Source organism: Oenanthe melanoleuca, chromosome 5 (assembly GCF_029582105.1).
Source record: "Oenanthe melanoleuca isolate GR-GAL-2019-014 chromosome 5, OMel1.0, whole genome shotgun sequence".
Lineage (NCBI taxonomy): Eukaryota > Metazoa > Chordata > Aves > Passeriformes > Muscicapidae > Oenanthe > Oenanthe melanoleuca.
This window is the reverse complement of record NC_079339.1, coordinates 16,331,535-16,354,510: the sequence shown is the minus strand read 5'-3', so window position 1 is coordinate 16,354,510 and position 22,976 is coordinate 16,331,535. Positions and strand designations below refer to the sequence as shown.

General features: G+C 41.2%; 1 protein-coding gene across 1 annotated transcript in view; it reads left to right on the top strand.

The window, feature by feature from the left end:
• BRSK2 (BR serine/threonine kinase 2) overlaps positions 1 to 22,976 on the top strand; it is a 302,815-nt gene that overhangs the window by 131,574 nt on the left and 148,265 nt on the right. Inside the window, 1 exon segment of the mRNA XM_056493648.1 lies at positions 19,089 to 19,183. Coding sequence (XP_056349623.1) covers positions 19,089 to 19,183 — 95 coding nt within the window.

The following is a 22,976-nucleotide window of genomic DNA, read 5'->3' as shown; positions in this document are numbered from 1 at the left end:
GGAAAAATTTAAGTTTTCTGTCTGTGTGCTACCCATCACCATTTTGCATGTTCTAAAGGTGCAGGCTACCACCTTCCTATCCCTAAGTGATAATTTACAGAGAACTCGGTGGTGGAAAAACCTCTTTAAATTTGAAGAACTAAACATTTTTAAATGATTCCCTGAAGCTTAGTAGTTTCACAAATAAACAAATTAACCTCTTATAAACACCTACAGGAAAAACACCCAAGCTCCTTAATTACAAAAGATGCCTCTATGCATTCAAAATCTGTTCTTTGTTTTCCTGTCAGGCCTCATTTCCACCAAGGGATCTCTTTTCTAAGGCTGGCAGGGCTGCTGTGATACAGGAGATAAATATATATGACAATGGATGTGAAGGGGCAGAGCCCTGTCTTGACATTGACACAGATAATTGCATTATTGGGGAGTTAGTGTTCAGGTTGACTGTTTCTTGGGAGAGATGTCATATGGCATTTTTGTGGTGGGAGCAATAAGTATCCCCTAGCAACATTTACATTTGCCATTTTAACCCTTTCAATTAATGTCTCTAATTCCTTTTGGCACTATTTTCAGCAGCTCCAGGATAGATGTTTAAGGGAAGAGATTCTACATATGTTGCAGTGTATGTCACCTGGTCACCTTGGTAGAGATCATAAGCAGGTCGGGTCCTACAAGTCATTACTGTTTGTAGCAAGAAAACCAGTTCTATTTACATATGTTTGTGAAGAGTGCCAAAATTTAACCTTCTCTCTAGACTCCCTTTGGAGTACTTAGACACTTAAACCAGTGGTTGAAATGGAAATCTTTTATTCTTATGCGAGAGATTTTAAAAAATACTTTTCTTAGCTATGAAACTTGCATTCTTTGCATGTAATATGCACAAAAGTGCAGATATAGATGTTTGATGTTGGCATTAGTTAAGGGATAGTGTTGTACACCAGTAATTACAGATGTTAATTATAAAGGAGAGCTGGATTATGACTTTGGGTGCCCTCATTAGAAGGGGACAATGTTTAAGTAGTCCTGGGAGGCTTTGTTAATTGGAGTAAACTTGTTTCATAGCATCTTCCTTGCCTTTTTTATCAGGAGATAGTAATTTACTACTGCTTATACAAATACCAAGTGAAACAGTGCTGCTGTAGGTCAGCATTGCTATTCGGTGAGAGAAGAAGTGAATGTGACTCAGCTTTGTTGGTTTCCTCCAGCCCTTCCCTACCTTTTGCTTTATTCTGCTTCACTTCTGTTTTCCTGGATTTGGTTTGGGAAGTCCATGTGGAGGTGTGGGTGTGCATCCCGGGATGCTTCATCAAAGACTCCCTTGCAGGACCTAATGCTCACAGGGGGTTGCTTCTCAAGAATGAAGTTTACATCTGGCAGCCATTGACCACTTTCCATGTTTCTTTGGGAACACAGTTGTAGATGCAGGCACAGGCACCTCTAATTCTGGGCAGATACATTAGGTGCAGTTACCTTGGAATCAGGAGGCCTTTGCACTTCAGAAAACTTACATAACTCTTCTGTTTCTTAAAGAAAATTAACTCTCTGGATTGGGCTCTCTGGAACTCTCTAAGTTGCCTCTGCATGCAGCTAATTATTTTGAGAGTGAAACGGCACCTTTGAAGCATGTCCATGAAATACATAATTAAGTATCTTGTGTTCGATCATACCGTTGGACAGCTAATTGAAAATCACATTGTGTCTCCATAATGAGTCAAATAAAAAATGCATTTGTGTGCCGATGGAATGACTTGTCCCTTAGTCTTTTCCCCCCTTTAACTGCTATAATGCCAACTGGCAGAAGAGGACCACGTGCTGGGCTGTCCTTGATCAGCAAATCCAGCAGACACAGACCTACTGTTGGGGTCTCCCGTGAGTTCAAATGAATGAGGCTCTGAAGGATGGGACTGCTGCTTCCAACAATTAGTGTACAGATGCGTAAGTCAGGCAGAATATGTTGGGTTTCCTGCTGTCTAGGAAGTCAGTGGTTAGCACAGCACATAACTGGGCTTAAGAAATGGGCAGAGCATATGTATTTATGGTGAAGAATGAGGTGAATGGTTGTGGGCTGAGTCTGCCCATAGGATCGTGCCCTCTGTGGTGCCCAGTTGGCTCTGATACAGTAGAGGGTCCCTGCAGAGCAGCTGCTATTTCAGGAAGGAAAAGTGTAGGGCTTACCCAAGTCCAAGTAGCATCTCAAACTCTTGCAAGCAGTGAATTGTCCTCAGCTGGTCTCTTGGGAATCTGGTGGTTCAACAAGTATTAATGGCAAGGAGTACATCCCTCTTAGTCAGTAACCTTGTGTGTTTTTTAATCTTTCCGTTTCTATCCTGGTCTCTGTGGTAGGGGAAGTGCTGTGCTATGTTTTATCACTATGCCATGAACATATTTCTTAGAAGGTAAGAGCACAGGAAGAATTTCTTTGCCCTCCTCTCCACCGTATGTTGTACATTTGTGAAAGACAGACATACTCTGACTGGTAAAATAATTGGTTTGCTTATTTTTCTTCCTGTGGTTTATGGATATAGGGAAATACAAGATTTAGTGTATTATGCCATGCAATTATTTGTGGGGTCTAAGGTTGCTAGAGAAGAAAATCAGTTTGATAAACATAAATGAGGAGAATTCCAGGCTGGTCCTGCCCTGTGAAATGCACTGATGGCAATAGCCATAGAAAGGAGGACTCTGGGATGTCACTTCTTCTTAGAAGATTCAGAGCTGGACCAGTGCTCAGCTACAGTGGTTCTTATGGTCTTATTTTTACAATGATGACTAGCATAATCTCCTTCTCGTCACAGCAAGAACAGCCTTTCAGCTTACAGGTCATTCATTTGGCAGTAGAGTTGCCTGGGAAGAACTAGTTATTTCAGATTAGCATTTACACATATGTACGTTCATGAATATGCTCTTTCTGTGAAATAAATAATTTTTCTCAGCCTACAGTCATGTAACCAATCATAGCTTTCCTCTGTAGCTCTTGTACTTTCTGACGACATCTAAAAAAATGTCATGGTGCATTAATTCTAGGGAGACAAAGACAAGTAAGGAAGTCTGCTGATGCTGCTTTTTACATTTAAAATCATGCAACATATCCAGGGGTTTAGGATGCATTTTCTCAGGAGGTTCTTATGACCTGAGTTCCCTGCTGTTTATATTTTGCAGTCACAGTCTTCTAATTACATTGCCTCAGTTCTGGGAAAGGTTATAGTCACTTTGACTAGCTTCAAACCTTGCACTGCAAAATTGTATTCTGCTGCTGCTGCTGCTAGTGCCTGACAAAGATCTGGCTTCCAAACAAAGGCAAGAGGAAAGAATGAAGCAGCAGACCCTGCAAGAGATAGAATATTGTCTCTGTGATTAAAGCTCTTTTAGGGTACGGTCTGTAATGGGAAAGAAAAAGCATGATCTCCCCTGATCTGCATTTTAAACAATGTTGAGGATTAGCAGAGGGGCAGCAGATGCACCTATTGAGCTGTAAAGGAAGGGATTCAGAGCTGTATCATGCAGATGGAGATTATTGTGCTGTACCTCCCCACATGTGTCAGTCGGTGCTCCTGCTGCTCTGCAGAGCGGCACTTCCAGCGCCGGCAGCCCTCCTTGTCCCAGCACACAGCCCGGGGAGCGGAGCCTGCACCACGCCGAGGGACAGAAACAGAGCCCTGGCAGCCATTCTGCTGCTGCTGCTGCTGCTGCTGGGGACATCATGGTACCGGCACCGGTGTTTGTAACATCCCTCCCTAACACAGCCGGGTTAACCCTTTCCATTTCAACTGCTTGGTCTGGCAGTGCTGCCTATGATTTTGCTACAGACCCATCCTTTTCCTACGTAGAGTGAGTCAAATGCTTGCTTAGAGGAGAAAGATTTCCCTTCATGGTTTTTTTTTTTTTTTTTCTGTTCTTTCATTGCTTCCAGGAATCAGCATCCTTTCTCCTATCTAAAATAGTGTTACAATTTTGTTATTGCTGTTTTCATTAAATAGATCGTAAATTTGAAAGCTCTCTCACCAAATTTATATATTTACATATAACATAGAAACCACCCCATTTTTGCTCTCAGATTTTTTTGCTATGGGTCAGGAACAAACCTCGTGGTACAAATGGAATTATTATCCTTTTATACTTCTGAAGCAGGAGGTAGGTATGAGGTTTGTCTGGAATTTTATAAAAATGACAGTCTACTGGCCAGTTTTTTATATTCTAGCATGTAGTTTGCATTTGAAAATGCATTCATGGTGGGTTTGTAGGTTTTTGGCAGCCTTCTCTCACCAGCTTAAGATGTGACTCTGGCATGTGCTTGGTTTGCAGCCTGCCACAGTGTTTCTGTGTGACCTTCAGCAGGTTACCCAGTTCCTTAATGCCTTAAGTCTTTATTTTCAAACAGAGAAGTAACACATAATGAGGTGTACTATGTGACTGCCTTATCTGTTTGGATCATAACCATCTACCCTAAGAAAGGGCCAAGCACCTATTACATATTGTATGCATTATGTTCATTACAGTAGAGTCCTAGTCTTGAGTTGAGTCTTCCAATGCAAACAGCAATAACAATTCCCTGGGGCTCTTGTTCATGTATTTCTGTGTTATGTTACTTATTTCCTCTTTAAAATTAATTTTGTCTGTAGTCCTGAAATATGTTCAGAAGGCTTAAGAAAAAATACTGGAGAAAACTATTTTCTGCTACATCATATCCTTACTTTTGTCATAAAGCTGGGCTTTTCCAAAAGCAGCCAGGATATTACCTCATGCTTTGTCTCTTATGTGTGGGCAGGAGAGAGGGGGAAAATTCCTCTATATATGCAAACCTGACTATCTTTATGCTTCTTGTTTAGTGTTGATTCCACCTTCTTTGCTCCAGCACTTCGTACAGTTCTCTGGCTTTGTGTTAAAGCTGGAGCCCATCTCAAGTACTGATGTAATTCCTTATGTTCCCCCATCTTGAAGAGTTCCCACCCTGAACAGCAGATTAGGAAAAGTGAAACTCAAACCACAGAGCAAGGCTCTAGACACCAGTTAAGTGCAGAAGTGGTGAGGGCCTTGCTGAGGAGATAGGGCTCTTGTTAAGCTCTGACGTGGGGCTTAGCTCACAGCTGTGAGGAGAATTATTATCTGACAAAGAGATTTGATGAATTTGTGTCATTTATATTTAAATCAAGGCAATTTAAATCGTGGATTTTTATTATGGTTTGAATCAGCAATGGCAAAATCTTGATTTCATTTATTGATTCTATCCTTATTTGTCATTTCTACATTTTAGATATTTTCCTAAAGAAAAGTTAATTTTCATGTTGGTGACCATCTAGTTATGATGATTTGCAAAATAAATTTAGCATTTCTCTTCTGGGGTTAGGAAGACATTCTTTTCCACTGCCCATTCATTGAAGTCATAATGTAGTTAATGTGCATTTACTTGCATCCTTTTTTGAAATTTTTTTGCTGCATTATAGATTAATGACTGGCATTTTCTAGTCACTGTAGATGGACATATATTCTTTATAGCCCATTTGCATCAACCTCTATTTGGCTTGAAAATCGAAGTGAAATTAAATTTATTTAAAAATGAAAGTCATTATTTATTATCCAGATGTGGTGATTCCATTTAAAAATAAACATAAAGTTAAAAAGATTTTAAAAGAGTTTGTTTTGACCTAGGCAGACACTATGCAGAGCTCTTTCCTCTTCCCAGGACACAGCACTGCTCACCTGACACTGGGCTCTGGAAAACAGACTCTGTTGTGCTGGGATCCTCACTTGGAATTAAAATGAGACAAAACAGACCTTAAAGCCAGGTCTCTGGAGGAGAAAGTCTCAGCTTTGGTTATGTGGATTGTTGCTCTTTTTCCCTAGTGGCTCTTCCCTGCTGTGTGGGAAGAATTAGAGAGCAGTTTGTGTGGATGGGCTCCTTTAAAGAGCACAAAAGTTGAAGGAACCAGTAGGGAGCTTGGGGTGGGAAGGAGAAGTCTTGTTTCACACATCCAGGCAATAAAAACATGAATTTACCATGCAGTGGCCCATCCACACCATTGCCTGTAGTCAAAGAAGAGGCATGTGAAGTTGCCCTTAAGTTATAACTTATCCAATGGTATCTCTGCCTATAGGACTCCTAAGAATGAGCTGTGGTATGGCTGAAGAAAAACAACCAGCTCGTTCACATTTTTCCTCATGTTTTTCTCACTCTATTTTGTTATACAGCTTCTGATTTTGCTTTCTTTGGGTTATCTAGTACTAACTAGAAAATGTTAGGGGACAGTTTCTCTTTTAGGATAAAACATGTAGAAAATGTGAAGAATTACTTAAAGTAATTTAGATAATATTCTTTAAAGCTGCTGCAAAGAAGCATTGTTGCTCCATTAAATATCCTTAAAAGACTCTTAAAGTGTTCTTTGCTCAATAATACCTACAGAGACTCAGTAGAAGAAAGCCACTGAATGAAACAAATTCACATTTTTGAGACCAAAACCAGTAGGAGTGTCTGATGGACCAGGTGGTTGTGCTGCCCTCCAGAGGTACTCAGGCTGGAGAACTGAGCAGGCAGGACTGTCAGAGAAATGCAGACTCGTTTACTTGGGAAGGAATAACCAAGGGATCAGTACACACCAGGGACCAGCCAGCTGGAAGGCAGATCTGCACAGAAGGACCTCGAGGTCCTGGCAGACAACAAGCTGACTATAAGCCAGCCAGGCAGTGGTGTACCAAGGGTAGGAAACAGTATCCTGGGCTGCAGGATCAACTGAATTGAGGGAAATGACCCATTTCCTCTGCTCAAGCTCACAACTGGAGAACTGCATCCAGTTCTGGGCCTCCACAGAGGAAGGACTCCAAGAAATATGGACTTACTGAATCCAGGATAGGGCAACAAACGTGGAGGAACTGAGACTGCTTCTCGAAGATTAGAGCTAGGATGATTTGTTTTGTTGAAAAAGCTTGAGAGCATCTCATCAATGTGTATAAATACCTGTTGTGAAGGAATAAAGAAGGAGCTGACTCTTCTCAGTAGTGGCCACTGAAAGGACAAGAGACAATGGGTACAAATTAAAACAGAATTTATCTAAACATGATGAGCACTTCTTTTACTGTGAGGGTGGTCAAACAACAGAACAGGAATCCAGGCAGGTTATGGAGTCTTCATCTGTGAAGATACCAAAATCCAGCTGGACATGGTCTTGGGCAGCTTTCTCTAGCTGTCCCTGGTTGAGCAGGGGCTTTGACTTGATCATCTCTAGATGTCCCTCACAGCATAATTCCATGGTATGTAACTAACAACAAATTCTAGGAGTATTTTTTCCTCCTCAGCAGTGAATTATAGACTGCTAGCACGAATCAGAACAGCATGCTTAGAGAAGGCCTCATTTGTTTCTTTAACTCTGTTGCTAAATACCTGGACATCTGCTGCCCTGATTTTCTGTATGCTGTTTCCAGTGCACTGCCACCAAGTGCAGTCTGAATGCTCCTGCTCTCATAGTCACTCACCTGGTTGCCTCTGTGGTTTCAGAAGGCACCTTCTCTTCCCAGTTCAGCATTATGTACTGTTCACAACAACACTCACATAGAGCTGAAGAGGAAGATTTTCAAAGAATACATTGCAAAGAGAGACAAGGTTTTCAAAATAACCTTTATTTAGGCTTCTTCATGTAGTTATTAGTGGGATTTAGAGTTGATGCTCTGGGAGGAGGGATTCTGCATTGTATTTAACAACTTGTAATCACACAAAAGCCACAGATTTTCCTTAATTCCCTTTAATATGACCTGAGGGGAGCACCTTTGCTGTTTCTCAGAAGGGAAGTTAGCTTCCCTCTCTAAGAAGTAAGCTTTTCTTTCTGTGTTTCTTTATCTTCTGGAGCTTGTAGAGGCTTGTATTCCTGTGAAATAGAAAGGAAGAGTTAAAATCTTGTATGTGCAAGCAAAAATGGTCCCTCAGGAAACTTAGACCAGGTCCTTCTGCAGCTGAAACCTGTGGGACTGTGCGCTGCACCCTCTGCTGTTGGCAGAGCTCACAGTACCCGCACGCCTTCATGCAATTCTGTTTCTAATGTGTGTAGCCAGTCTGATTGTGCAGGAAGCCTCACTGACCTGGCTGGAACTCAGGAAGCAGATCCTGTGCATATGGCAGAGCTGTTCCTCCATTTTGTGACATTTCACAGGTCACTGCAGCTCACTGTGTTTCCCAAACTGGTTTTGTGTGTCCATCTGACTAAACCAGGCTCATTGGTTTGTGTATTGAGGTACCAGAATTAGGCTGCTGTACTGAGGCTTTTCTATATTCAGCCTTTGTTAGATTTCCTGATTCTCTTCTAAAAGTCTTTTTCCATTCTGGGTGACAAGGTTTTTGGGTTTTTTTTAATTATCACCCTAATAAAATTTGGACTGTAACCTCTAACTTTTGGTTTTAAGCACAGAGGGTCACACTCAGATAGTGTTGCTGTGGATACCTTTCCTACCAGGTGTATAGGTTATTCAGTTGCTGATTTTCTATGTTCAGGGAGAAACCCTTCATACCCAACTGTGTGCAACTCGGTCGTGGCCTTAATGTACAGGTGACCTGACCCTGCAGTAGGAGTGAAGAATATCATAGCAGTTTCTAGTTGCTTAGGAGTTCATAATACAAAGCCATAGAACTAAAGTGCATGTAATGTTCAGAAGCACAAAAGAGTATTTTCTGTGCTCTGCACAGGCAGTATCCCTTAAGGCCAGAGGCTTTTCAGGAAGTGATACGTGATTTGTCTAATGCCATTATTGCTGGGCAGTACTGTATTATTTTAGCATGTTTATCCCCTGTGTATGTTGGGACACTGAACAGGCACAGCAGTCTCAATTATTTCTGAGCTGCTTCTCTTCTGAGCATGAGCGACTCTGAGTCAACACTGAGCTCCTCTGTGGCCATTGTTTGTAGCCTGTGCTGTGTTGTGTCACCTCCTTGGAGAGGCTGGGAGGGCTGCTGTGCCTGTTCTCGGTCACAGGGAGCTGGGAATAATTCCAGGGAAGCCAATGGGGTCACAGTAATGTATAAGTGGGGAAAACTGGGTCCTCACGTGGGAGTGTGGTTTTTGAGGGACGATGTTTTAACTTTTGCTCAGGTTTGTAGCCTATAGGGACAAGCTGCTTATTAGTTGTTAGCTTATTTCTATGTACTTGTCCAGGCTTAAAACTTGTCCTTCTTCTTAAGGTGAATTTTTTGGTAGAACCTCTCTTAGTTTTCTGATCCTTCTTGGTAAATGTATGGGGCCAAGAAATAAAATCATTAATAGAATAGAAAGCAATCAGAGAAAAAGCATAGGGCATGGGACTTGGTTGACTTTTAGAAAATTCATCTGCTCTTTTCTTTATTATGGCTCTGGTCTTGAACTAGTGTTTGTGGGGAACCTAATTTAAGCATTTAATTCTGATAGTAATAAAATAACAGTCCGATTAAAGGCAGAGCCCTTTCCTGTGTAGGGAAGTGGTGCAGTAAAAGGTGCTGAAGATTAAAGTGCCTGCAGATTTGTTCTACCTGAGTGATAGTTAACACATACAGGGAGTTGTACACTTTGGTAACCCTTGAGAGCAGCTGGTCTGGAATAAGGTCTTCTACAGGCAGACCTTTAGCACTTGAGTGTCGTTCTCTGCAGTCGCAGCTATTAGAATAAGCCAGGTTTGTACAGCTCTAAGCTGCTGCTGAAGAAACTGATCCTCAATTTCCTAAAACAGATGAGTCTTTGCATTGACTTCAAAAGGCTTTAGATCAGACCCATGGAATCGTTCCAGAAGAGAAAAATTCACTGTGAGATCTTCCAGCAGTCCAGGCTGGAGTTGTTGCATAGAAATCCTGGAGCAGAAGTATGACACAAAGATGTATTTTGACAGCACAGGTCTCATCCTTTTATAATCACTGGTTCCTGCCTGAGTTTGAAATTGATGTCATATTTCAGGACATACTTAGCCTCAGCCACTGTGATATGAATTCCATGTGATGAAACTGGGTATCAGAAGGTGGTTGTAATGTCCCAGTTTATCCAACCACCTTCCTTTTGTAAGGAAATAAAATTCACTTTATTTTCTTTCTTTTTGTTGTGGAGGCACAGCTGACCGTGCTCTGTAGGTATTGCATTGTTTCTCGTACCTAAAATTAATGAGGTGCTTGAACTTTTTAATGTTTTGAATACAATGCCCTGCTTTCCTTGCTTTGTAGGGAACACAGTGAACCAGCTGTAGTGTACTTTGTACTACATGAGCAGACAGCTCCTGTTCTTCTTGGTGTAGGAGTCAATAAATCCTTTTAGCTCCACGCTGTGACCTTAGCCATTATTCTCAAATTAAAGGAAACACTTTTAAAAGTTTGTTCAGTTTGGGTTTTTTTAATATGCCTGTTTCTGTTCATTAAAATTATAATAGTCTCATTTTTCTTACCTTTTATTCTGTAACTCTTTTGCTGTGACTTTCCTGTTTGCAAATCAGAATTCAGTTTCCAGATGGTCTTTCTTCCCATTGTTCTAAACCAGAGGCTTGGAGTTTCTCATATCCAGTATAATTTAGAAGATGTGCTGTTTCCTACACTTTTTGCAGTGACCGTGTTCTCGCATGTCTGCACTGGCCACAGCATCTGTTGTCTTATACACAGGAGAAAGGAGAGAATAAGGTACACAGAAGGAAACTGTGCAGCTGGTAGTCAACTGCAGGACAAATGGGTAAGGCTGTGGAGGGCATTACCGGAGGAGGCATAAGGAACTAGAGTCAGTGGGCATAGAGGTGTGGGAGGGAGTTTCAGGGGTTATGACACTGGAGGAGAGGGGAGGTAGAGTGTCCATAGATGTGGTGAATTGGGACTGGAGGAGGATCCAGAGTTTTGTGGGGGATAATGAAGTTAAATTCAGGGTCTGGATCTGCAAATGGTCAGCTTCTGTTAGTTCTACTGGATACAGAGCAATTTGTCCTTGGAGAGACAGCAGTATCTGTAGAACAATGTATGCAGCAACTATCCAATGCATTTCTCCTCTGCCTGTGTATGGGCCATACCCCACTGCTATCAGCAATTCCTTCTGGAATTCCTGGGAGCTGCCTGTGCCTGTGGCTTGCTGTTTGGCCCCTTGTCCAAGGCATGGGTGCAAGTGTGGTTAATCCAATCAATTCTTGAGCCCTTACTGAAGGGCACCATATCAGCACTCAGTGAAAATCCTGTTAGGAATCTGTCAGAGGGTGATTAAGAGATGTCAAAGTGCACAGTAAGCTGCATCAGCATTGAGCTGGGTAGATGAAGTGTTCTGTGGTGAGCCTAATCGTGTGAAGAGCATGACCTCTGTCTGCTGTATAAAGGTTTTCCGTGGTAACTCCCCTTTTTAATTAGGTTTTTAATATACATATAACCTAGCTGAAACAATCTTGGCTGATAGGAGGGTCAAAAGGGTGTGAGGACTTCCTGATGGAGCCTGGAAAGGTGTGGTAAAGAAGGGGAGATGTAAGAAATTAGCATAGAAAATGGGATTAACATCAGCTAAAAGTACATGTGAAGATTTGTTTATCTGCTGTTTCCCCTCCTCCTTCCTCACCCTCTCTTTCTCTGCTGCTCACTGTTCCCTCCTTATAAGTGCATCAGTGCTTCTCAATAGATCACTGGACCAAGTGGGGATGTTGTGGCTCATTACCCAGATGTTACCTAATTACAGCAACATGTTTTCCATAAGATATCATAGGCAGGATAGACAGACTTCTGCTGGCTTCCTTCTATACCTGAAAATGGCTGTATTTGGTCATCTTCTGAAAAAGGATTAATGAGGTCTGAAGGGGAACATGGCTCTCATCATTCCTCAAGAAGAGCTTTACAAGGAGATACACAGCTCTTGGAAAGGGAGGGGAAAAAAGGCTTCTGACTAGGAAAGTTGTGAGTGAAAGCAGAGTTTTCCCAATATCCATCCAGAGATGTGAAAAGAGCTGGGCTTTTTTTCCTTATGCCTCAGTGGAAAGATCCATTGTATTTTAATTTGTGTTTCGAATTTGAAAACAATGAAACCACTTTTCTCCTTCCCTGTATTATGGGGGTGGGGGTGCTGCTCTGACACTTCAGATGTCCACATTGGGAGCTGAAGTCTGCACTTCTCCTGTGGCAGCAAAGCTTTTTCTCCCAAGTGTTTTAATTCAGGAACAAAGACTTGATCTGAAACAGGAACTCAGCCCATAGACATCACAAGCTGCTGATAGATCCCAGAGGACTTCAAGAGTTTGTTAGAATTTGCTGATGGAATAGTGGAATTTTGCAAAAGCAGTATCAGTGTGCCAATGAAGGTTCATGTCCTGGTGCCCTAAGGGGGCCTGTTTAGATGTGTGGGTGTGCCTGGTGAGATGGGAAAGATCACTTCGAAAGGGCTCAACACTCACATTCTTTGCTATATTCAGGGGGCATAAAGGTTTTCTGAGGAGTATTGATTTATGAAATATTGCAAGAAGGAGACCAAGATAGCAATCAATAGAGGTGATGTTGGTTCTGTGTGTTTTGATCCTGCTGAGCTTGGGGGATGATCCTACCATAATCTCTGAGGCATCCAGTGTAAAACCTGCTCCTGCTGAGCTGCTGTGTGTGTATATATATATCTGTATGTGTTTGTGTCTCTTGTTCCTTAATATCAGGCATGTGGCTCCAGTCACATCTGAGCTGGTGTGTTGTTCTCCCCTGTCTCTCAGCTTAGGAGTGAGTCCCTCTGGCTGGCTGAGCCAGCAGACACTCGTAGCTCAGGTCAGTAAATCTGGGCTGTGGCAATTTAGTGTGCAGCTCTCCTGTGCTCTGAGTTGAGGCATGGGGATCTCAGCACTGATGAACCTCTCCTTCCATGCTCCTCCTGAGCATTTGAACTCTGGCTTCAGTTCTACCATAATTACAGTTTATACAGCTTAAAAACAATTAATGCATGAGCCCTCAGAACAGCCTTTTAGCACTAGAATATCTCTGTAGAAGAGCCTGTGGTCTAAATATTTCATTATCAACTTGGGTAGCTCCATCCTCATCCTTTTAGATTTCTAGATTTCTCCTATACCTCCTTTTTCCATTATGCAATTATAAATTGATACCATGTAATTTGTGTGTCACTTGATATAAGTCTCTGTTTATTTTAAATGCAATAATTAGAGATAACAATTGCTATAGAAAAATAAACATCTCTTCAATGAGAAGACTGAGTAATTAAGGGCAATTATGGGTTTCTGTAAGTAGGATGCTCAGTAACAAAGTTCTTTCCAGTGCAGCTAAGAGTAGTACAAGATGTGCATCATTGGAGACCAGAAATCTGTGCTCTAAAAGAATAGGGATGTGAAATGGAAGCTAATAATAAGAAATTATCTAGAGGTTTCTTTCCAGATTGTATTTAGAATGCAGTTTTCCTGGTTGTAATATATAAAACTTGGGTAGGATTTATATCCCTTTCCAACATTCTTTGTAAGGATTAATCAGTTAATCCTTCTACAACCCTTGCAAGGTAAGTAAGTAAGTGTTATTATCCTTATTTTACGGCTATGGAAATCATGTTGCTGTGGGCCAAATTTTAATCCATTTTCCACTGTTGCAGATCTAAAGCAACTTCACTGCAGTCAGCAGAGTTAGACACTGTAACTGAGCTGATTTAACCCTAATTGAAACTGCAGTGTTTGTGAAGATAACTGTGGAGAATAAAGAGGAGGAATATTACATTTTAAGATTGTCCTCTACTCCGCTTGAGGTGTATTAGCGCTTTTGATTGCTGTAAGAGTTGATTTTCTGGACTGGCATCCTCGAGGTTTTGCAGGTCTTGCCAATGTTATAACATGTAGTTTTCAGGAATGAGCACCATAAATTCTTTTAAGGTTTAGAATAGCAACCTCCAATTTGTAGGGATAAATTAAATTATTTGTACTAAAGAGTGTGTGTACAAAGTTCATGTGCAGCAATAATAAATACACATCAATCTTTTTGAAGAACAGTGTACTTGAATTTGTCAGCCTAGAACTTTTGTTCCTCTTCTAATCCAGATAGTTTGTTGCCAGTACTTGAGCCCTGAAGTAAACCACAAATGTTTGTGTTTTGCAGTGCCTAGATTAACGTTTGTAGAGCATTCACTGACTTGAATTAATTGGCAATTAGCTAACTCAAATTAAAAGAGGAGTGATATTTCTCTTTAGACATCCTTTTAATTGCTCATCCAGCCAAAATAGACACTTCTGGCCAGACCAGGGCTTTATGCTTGGATTTTTTAAGGTTTTTGACAGTGTGCTCTGATGTGAAGAGCAAGGAACGTGTGTGTGCAGATGATCTTCTGAAATCAGTGTTTAGTTTTTCAACTGCAAAAATTTATTTTAGGTTGGTTTTATTTTTAAAAAAAACAAAAGCCAGTGGGGAAAAATCAAATGTGTTAAATATAGCAAATGTACCTTTACTTCTTATTAGTTGTTTGCCTCATGGTTAAAAATCAGGATAACAAGTTAGTTGTGTTTAACATTTCTGAAAGACTGGGAATGTTATTGGCAATGAATATACCATAAGTGCTGTATTTAAACAACAGTGGTGTTTTATTATTTATTACGCTCTATTTCTGGCTCAAAATGATAATTTGTTTCAGATTGGTGTCTTTGGCAGACTTCAGATTTGGATAGTACTGAAAACATTCTTTCTTGTTCCTAAAATGTTTCTTTTTCTAACACCGAGTTTTGATAACAGGATCATTAGTAAGATGCTACTATTTACACAACTGTAAAGTGCATATCAAATAGCACTAGCTCCAAACTCTTAATGCTTTATTCAGTCTCTGCTAGAGAAAATAGCTACACAAAATGCAAGGCAAAACTAAATGAGTCTCTTCTGAAGTCTTGTCCTTGGCTCAAAAGTCCTGAAGGTGATTGCCAGTTACAATGTTGGCCACTTGCTGTGGTCATGGATTCACAGTGAATATATTGCCTCAGCTGGAGGGAAACTTTTGTTTCTCCATTCCCACAGAACATTCTTCTTGGATAAAAGAAGAATCTTCTTTCTGAACTGCTTCAGGATGGGCTGTCCACTTTTCCAGTTGATTTAATCTGTCCCTTGCTCATCACATAACTCCTGTTCTTTTCAAAAACTATCTGTATATCTGTAAGCATCCACAGAGTGGGAGTTTGCCAGCAAAAAATGCACAGGTATGGTTATTAGCAGGTCACTGCTGCATTGGGCTGTGTCAGGCTTGTATATTTCCTTTTGCTGTTCTTCCTTCAGTGGCATCTTCATGTCATCTGAGGTTTCTCATGCTCATTGGGTTCCAAATTGTGGCTTTTAATTAGGATGAAAAGACAGTGTTAACTGACATATCCCCTTGCTTTCCAGTTTGTTCATGTTTTCTTCTTTACTCCCCAAACTGATATTATAGGGCTGGTTCTGATGCCGTTCATTGGGTAAGGTCAAAAGCAGCCCAATGTTTGCAGTTCATTGGATGCAACAACTGATTTGAAAGCCCCAGGATACCAGTGTCCAGAGTCCCCAGGAATGACCTATAGATGGAGATCTGAGGTGTGCCTGAAGCAGTGTGCATGTGACAGCCGTGTGGGTGGTTGAGGGAAACTTCAAACAGTCGATTCCCACAGCATCTTAGATTTTCTGTCAGGACAGAGCAGAGTTAACTTTAGCAGTCACAAAGGTTACTTGCCTGCAGTTGAGGGGTTAATTATTCATGAAGTGGACAAGTTCAAGCTCTGTTTGTTGTCTGGCAGACTTGTTGTAAGCCAAGCCAGTGCAAAATATCCTTGCAGCAGCAGCAGCTGTGTTTGTTTTCCTTTGCAGAAGACACACGTACCTGTGCTGGCTTGAGTGTGTAGATAAGCTTTACAAATAAGTACCTAAGTTATCGACATATTTCTATTGGAGGAGGATTTATATGGTTCTGAAGTGCTCATACAGCTGCATATACAGAAGAGGGAAAAAATGGAAGATGCATCATCTCTTCCACAAACCTGTAAACACACCTTGGGCACTTGTTTCCAAGCAGGCAGTTCTGCCACTTCCTTCCAGTTTATTCACATAGTTGCTTCTCTCTAAGGTCTGTTATTATGTAGATAAATAATACATCTTGAATGGTTTGTGTCAGTGAAAGGGGTCCTTAAGAATCAGAAGTCCACAGGATCTCAAATCCGCATTTAAGTCATCTCTCAGTAGTTACACAATTGACTGCAATTACAGGACAGAAACAGAAGTCCTGAGGACAATCACTTCCTGCCTCGGCCCAATTAGGCTTTCTTCATAGTAGCAGGAGAGGAGGGTGTTATCCTGCAGATGGACTTAACAAGAGGGATTTTTAAATTTATTTTTTTTTTTTGCTTAGGCTGGCATGCAAATGTCAAAGGGAAGTGGCCAGGGGAGAAGGGAGGAAGCAAGGCATAGCGACATGTTTTATTTTTATCCTAAAATTACATTCAGTGAATTTAGTACAGTGGAAAGTGCCGTCTTGGGCTGTTCAGAGGGTTGTCTAAAATTTCTGTCTCCACAAAACAGACAGCAATGACAGTGCATTTCTTTTCTTGATTTTTAAAATGCAAATCAGGAAAAGAGGAAAGATGCATTAAATCTCACGTACATTTTCTCATTCTGTCTTTTGATACCATGTTGTAAATCAAGAATGCTTTCTTGATGTCAATAAAATTAATTCAATATAAAATCAGTGTGGTTCAGCACCAATTTTATTTTTGCCTAGTGTTTGGTGTCTTCTAACAGTTGGTTAACTTTTTATTGGAGTTAAAAGAATGGTTTAATCTTACATTTTGACTTTCTGTGGTAGGTTAATTTCTCCAAAGACAGAGGATACTGTGAAGATACCCAGCACGATGGTGTCCCAGAAGTTCATGGTTAAAGCCTTTTAGGGCTCAATGATAGGGTGCTTCAGGGAGGTCAGAAGAAAAATGCTTCAGAAAATGGCCACATTCAGTTGGGCAGATTACTTGCTTTGGGAGCAACAAGATTTTAAATCAAATCCTGAAGTGTGAGATATCAGAAATCTGGTATATCACTAGTGAATAACCAGTTAGAGAGCAGTTGTTTCTCACGTTTATGTCAACGATGACCTCTGAAAATAATTGGTCTGTGCCACTTTACAGCACAACACGGTGACACAGATATTGAGAGTCTAGATATAAAGGACTGAGCTAGAAGTTCTGCTGAGATTTGAAAGTGTAATTAAGAGCAATGTAAAAAGTGCTGTCGTTGTGCTGCAAGAGTGATGTAAGGCTTTGGTGTGTCCTAGAAGCAGGAAGGAAGCAATCGGCACAGATTGAAACAGTGCATGCTTTCAACAGGGTGGTGCCAAGTAGCCTCTATCCAAGCACACTACAAAGCCAAAGGGAAGAAGCATAATGAGGCTGCAGGTGCTCTGAACAGTGAACATACAGCCAGAAGTGCTTTGGTTAATATTACAGATTAAATAGAAAATTTCAGACAGAAAAGGGAGTGTGGTTGGACATCACAGCATCTTGCCAGCTCTGCTTCTCGGTTGCTTTGGGCCAAGAACATGCTATTGCTATGCACAGTTTCAAATGGATTTGTTAGTGCACTGCATTCTTAATTTTTGTGACTTGTTTATGTCGTGGCTGAAAGTGAGGATGTCAGCATTTAACCAGATGAGACTGAGAAATTATGGGACTAGAAATATCCAGAACACTTGAGCATGCCATAAAAGAGATGTGACTGGAAGCAAGTTGAGAGTTTATGTCTCCACATAATAGCCAGTGATTAATAATTCCAAATTTATGATTACCTGTGTAGCAAAAGGATGGACAGGAAGATTGCTGAAGTCCCTGATGAAACCAGTTCACTTAACTGGGCCCAGTTTGTAGTAAGGCAATAATCCATTTGTCCCTCAGTGAGACGTGTGAAGTCTGTGTTCAGTGTTTCACTGGGCTGAATATCCATTGTGTTCAAATTCCACATAAAGCAATGTGTTTGGCTTCATGGTTTGCATTAGGGGATGGGGTTGGCTTCTCAACTGCAACGTAGCCTAGGAGCTGGGAATGAAGTTAGTTCTTTTTTCTATTGTTTGATGTCATTGTTTATAAATGCTCTGCAAACACAGCAGTCTTAGTGACACTGGGGAGGTGCCATTTCTTTTTCAGTTCAGTTATAACTGAATTAACCTAAATGGCAATTTGGCATGTAGTGTGTGGAGTGGGATGGTATCCAGCCCATCAGGTGTTGTGCTGTATGTGCATGTTAGACAAGAATAAAACCTGAAGCAAACAAGGTCTCACTTGAATAACCTATGAAGTACAGCTTTTCCAGCTACAAATTTTCTTAATGGCAGTAGAGTTGAGAGCTCAAGGGACCATTTTGTGGGAGGTATCTCAATGTACCTTCATGTAAGTCACCAGACTTAGATGAAAATTTTGCAGAAGATAATGGATCATGTATGTTACTTACCTCTTTTTAAGGCTTGGTGTTCCATATTTTGATGATAGTTAGGACATCCTAGTCCTGTCAGGGATATCAATATTCTTTTGCCAATATAATCAGTTAAGAGCACTCTGTCTTATTTGAGGATAAGAATATAGTAAATAATAACAAATAAGAACTTAGAATTGTAGCAGCATATGCTGATGTTCCTCCACACTACAGTGGAATTCATCACAATATTAACTTTATCCAGCAGGGTACATTAAAACAAGGGATGCCATAATTGTCTTTTTAATGTGATCATGAGAACTTTGGAAGGAGCAAGAGAAATGTAAAAGCCATGTCTACACTGCAAACATTTGACCATTAGTTTTGTTGATTTCGAAGCTTTTGTTGATGTCAGGTGTCAGCAAAAGCTCTTAGTCCAGTGCGGTTCAATTGCCAGAACTTCTTACTGGTAGAGCACATTTTGACTGATGAGAGCTGGGCTGCAGTGCTTCAACAAAACCACAGTTTCAGTGGCAGAATCTGCAGGAGCATCAGTGATGTTGGTGGCTTCACTGCCAAATGGTCACAATGTGGGTTGAAGGGTCTTCTTTACTCACAAGACCTTTTCTGGCTGGAGGAGGTACTAATGGGAATTTGTTTGCATATAAGCTGCCAACAGCTGGATGGTGTTCTAAAAGGAAAAACTTCAACAACTAACCTCAACCTCTAACCCATTCTTCCTTTCTATTTTGCTTTGTTTCTCCTGCAGGGCTTGTGAAGTTGGGGGTTCACTGTGTCACGTGTCAGAAGGTCGCGATAAAAATTGTCAACAGAGAGAAGCTCAGTGAGTCGGTGCTAATGAAGGTAATTTTCTAATGGAAGATTTAAAAAAAAAAAAAAAAATTAAGTTCCTGGCTCTGTGTCTTCTGTTCCATGCAAAATTAATATCTTTAATTATGTATAACAAACATCCCTGTCAGTACTAGGATTATGTGGAGCACAATAACAATAATTTAGTTATGGGGGAGGCGAGGGCAGCTGAAATTAAGTGGGAGTATGCCTGTGCTTTGTGCACAAAATAAACAGTCAGCAGAGTTGGTGCTTCTCTGTTGGGGCCAGTATATGTTGGGCACCTGACTTTCAGCACTACACCAGTGTCATTGTGGTACATTGCAGGCTGAGGTGTACAAATGTCAGTATGAAGAGATTTAACAGGGGCTGGTGGATCTGTTACTTGAATACTCCTACTGCTTGCTCTGCTGCATGGGTTCTCCATGATCTGATGTGTCAAGGTCCATGACTGCTTAAAGCTGTTGTAATTCAGTTTGCAATCCACAGAGCTGTGCCGCTGGAAAACATCAAAGTGTCCCTATGGTCCCAATGACTGTTAGTGCTCAGAAGAGCTTAGTTTGTTTTTTACCTAGCCTTGTGATTCTCCTCACATGAATGTCATTGATTGATCTTGGAAACCTAAAAATAAAATAAATGTATGCATAGCAGTTTATTCATGTGATTTGGTGACTAGAGAGGCTATATTCAGCTTGATGGGAAGGAACACAACTGCGCTGCAATCAACAGAATTCCGTCATGCTGTCACCTGCAAATTACGCTAACAGGTTTGCATGCAGTGTTGAGTTTATTGAGGTGACTTCCCTATATAAGCACACAGAGCTTCTCTATTTAAGCTCATCTTTACACTCCTGTTTCCCATATGGACTTCTGTGTCATCTGTTTCCCGGCACAAGTAAGTATAGCAACCTTACTCAGAGCAGAAAGAAAATGGAGTATAAGCTAGTATGCAGTCAGTGAATGTTACACAAAAAATGTAAATTTCTATTTTTTTCAGACAAGGATTTTGAAAGTCTATACTCAATTGTAACATGTTCAGACTTTACCTTTCTGGAATTTCATTGATGTATTCCCTCTTCTGCAGTCTTGTGGATTCAAACAGACTTCTAATATAGATCAAAAGTTAGAAAGTGAAATAGGTAAGAAAACTGTGTAAATGGTAAAATCTGAATGGACACTAAGCACTGAATATATCCTGGAGCAAAATAATAGGATTAAAAAACAAAAAAACTTGAGCATTTTGTTTGGTGAGAGAAACTGTCTAGTATTTACATAAAACACTTGATTTACCTCACTGCTTTTCAGAGTAGGAGTCAAATCACTTAGCATAGCAAAGCAATCTCTCTGCTTTAGCTGTGTTGCATTACCTCGGTTGTAGTATGAAATCTGAGTAGTGAAATGGTGTGTTAGGCCCTTGTTTACACAGCCACATGCTGGAGCGTGCCATGTTTTCTGTAAGATTGTACAGCATCTTTCTCAGGAGGAAATTACACGTTGCATCATGCTTCTCATTTTCAGACCCTTTTTTGTGAGATTTTCTCTTTCAAGGATTCTGTTCTCTGTACTCAGGAGGTTGGAATAACAGATGGGATTGAAGTGGTTTGCCCAATTCTTACATAAATTCAGTAACCAGATGTCTTTTCAGGAAAGCCCTCTGCCTGGTGGTCACAGACAGGGCCTGAGACTTCTAAGTGAATTTAGAATACTGTTAGCCAGTTTACTCCAGTCTGGCTGGAAGGGGAAAAGTGCTTGCAGCATTTGGCAATCCCAGTGTGACCACTGTGAAGCATCCAGCTGACAGCTTGCTGTGTGGAGCCAGCAGCCACAGGGAGATGGCCAACAGTGAGGCCAAGTCATCATGGTGTGGTGGCATTCCTACTTTGCAAGTCTTCCCACCAGCTTATCAGTTTCTTTGCCAGTGGGCTGTGCAGAACAAACCCTAGAGCCAAATGATTCAAAACCACAGCTACTCTTCCAAGCCAGGCCCAGATTGATGGATTTTGCTTTAATCCCTCCTTGTACAGAAAAGCTGGATCTGACAAACGTGCACACCTGCCACATGAAGCTGTAACAGTGCAGTGCTATGGCCATTTATCCTAGAGCATAAGGAAAAAGTCTGCTCACGGTTCTTTCAACATCTAAAGTGACAGGCAGAAGCATATACAGCAGGCTGCTTTCTTTGTCATCATTATTCTGTTTTGACTTGCTTCTTGTAGCCTTCATTTCTCCAGTGTTTTTGCAGTGTTTTATTCTGTATGTTCAGGGAACAGTCCCTTCTCTCTGCAGCTGCTCTTCATCTGAGCTGAGCAGAATTGAGAGGCATTTGGTAAAGTGCTTTCTAATCATAACGTTGTAGTATCGATATTTCTGGAGAGAAGAATTTGGAATTGAAGCAGCTGGTCTCAATTAGCAGAACTGCTGCTATGGAGATGGTACACGGGCAGGCACGATGCAGCACAGGCTGCAGTAAATGTATCACCCAGGCACTCGCTGCCCTGTCAAGGGATGGGGCTGCTCAGTGCACACGCAGCCTTTTGCTTTGTCATGCCCTGATTGCTAAGCACAGGCTGGAGAGCAGTGTTCCTTTTCCAGTCCAGCTTGGGCCTGCCTGGGATCCTGGCTTTGGGGCAAAGCTACATATGTAATTTCACAGTTGAGGGAAAAGGGTTGGTTCTGTTCTCATTCCTGCTTTCCCTCAACCGGTAAAAGTTCTCTGGGTTTCTTCAGCAGAAACCCCGCTGATGTGGAGACCTGTGTCCCACAGTACTTCTAGCTTGCTCTAGCACAAATTGGCAGGAAAGATTTCAGAAAGCAGTGTGCTATAGGGAGCATCTTAAGATTGAAATATGGTTCATTAATTTCCCTGAATTACATCTGGATCACTGACAGGGAAATTAGGCCTAGAATAGCAGAGTTGTCTATAAAGCAGTGAGGTTTCCTGAGCAGCCAGGTTCACTACTGATGGTTGCACTTTCAGTACCAGTACAAGCATTTTGAATTTACAATTTCGGAATACAAAGGTTAAAGCATATCCTTCCACTGATATGACAAAAGATCATCTGGAAACACTGAGGTGTCTCATGAGATATGCTCAGAAGAGTCCTTTCTTCTCTTTACTGTCTCACCAATTCTCTTCCACTTCCACCTTCCAAAGAATAAACAACAACAAAAAACCTCCTCTGATGATCCATCAGACAAATCATTGTTTGGACAGTCAGTGGTAGTAGAAGCAATCGGAGCATAAAGGGTGAAGAATGAGAAGGGGACAGCTGGCCTTGGTCTAATTACTTGAGCATGCAGCCATCCTCAGAAAGCCACAGATGTCCCAGGCCTGATGGCTGAAGCCCAGAGCTCCATATGTGTGCTTTGTTTCCGTGTGCCTTTTGTTTTTTCTGAGTCCTCCAGTGCTGGCCTTGAAGCAAGGCAGGTATTTCCAGGGCAGGGGATGGAAATAAAAGCAGTCCTATTGCTTTGGAGCTCAGCTGTATCACAGGTAGTGAGTTTTGGGGAGGCTGTCAGTTGGTTTGGTGTCTTGCAGGCTAATGGGCTCTGCTTCCAAAAAATTCTGCACACAATTCTCTGTGTTCTTAACCACAGAAGGTCTTGCAGTGATCACTATTGGGGATCCTTGATTGCCTAAAATAATTGAGTGGAAGGATAGGTAGGAGAATTGAATTCCTCTTGGAACTGACAGGATAACTTACAGAAGCATACTTGAAAATAACTACTGCTTTGCATGGTCTGTTCATCATCTCTTCCTTCTTCCTGAGCTTCTACTTCAGTTTATCTCTCTGCTACACATCCTATT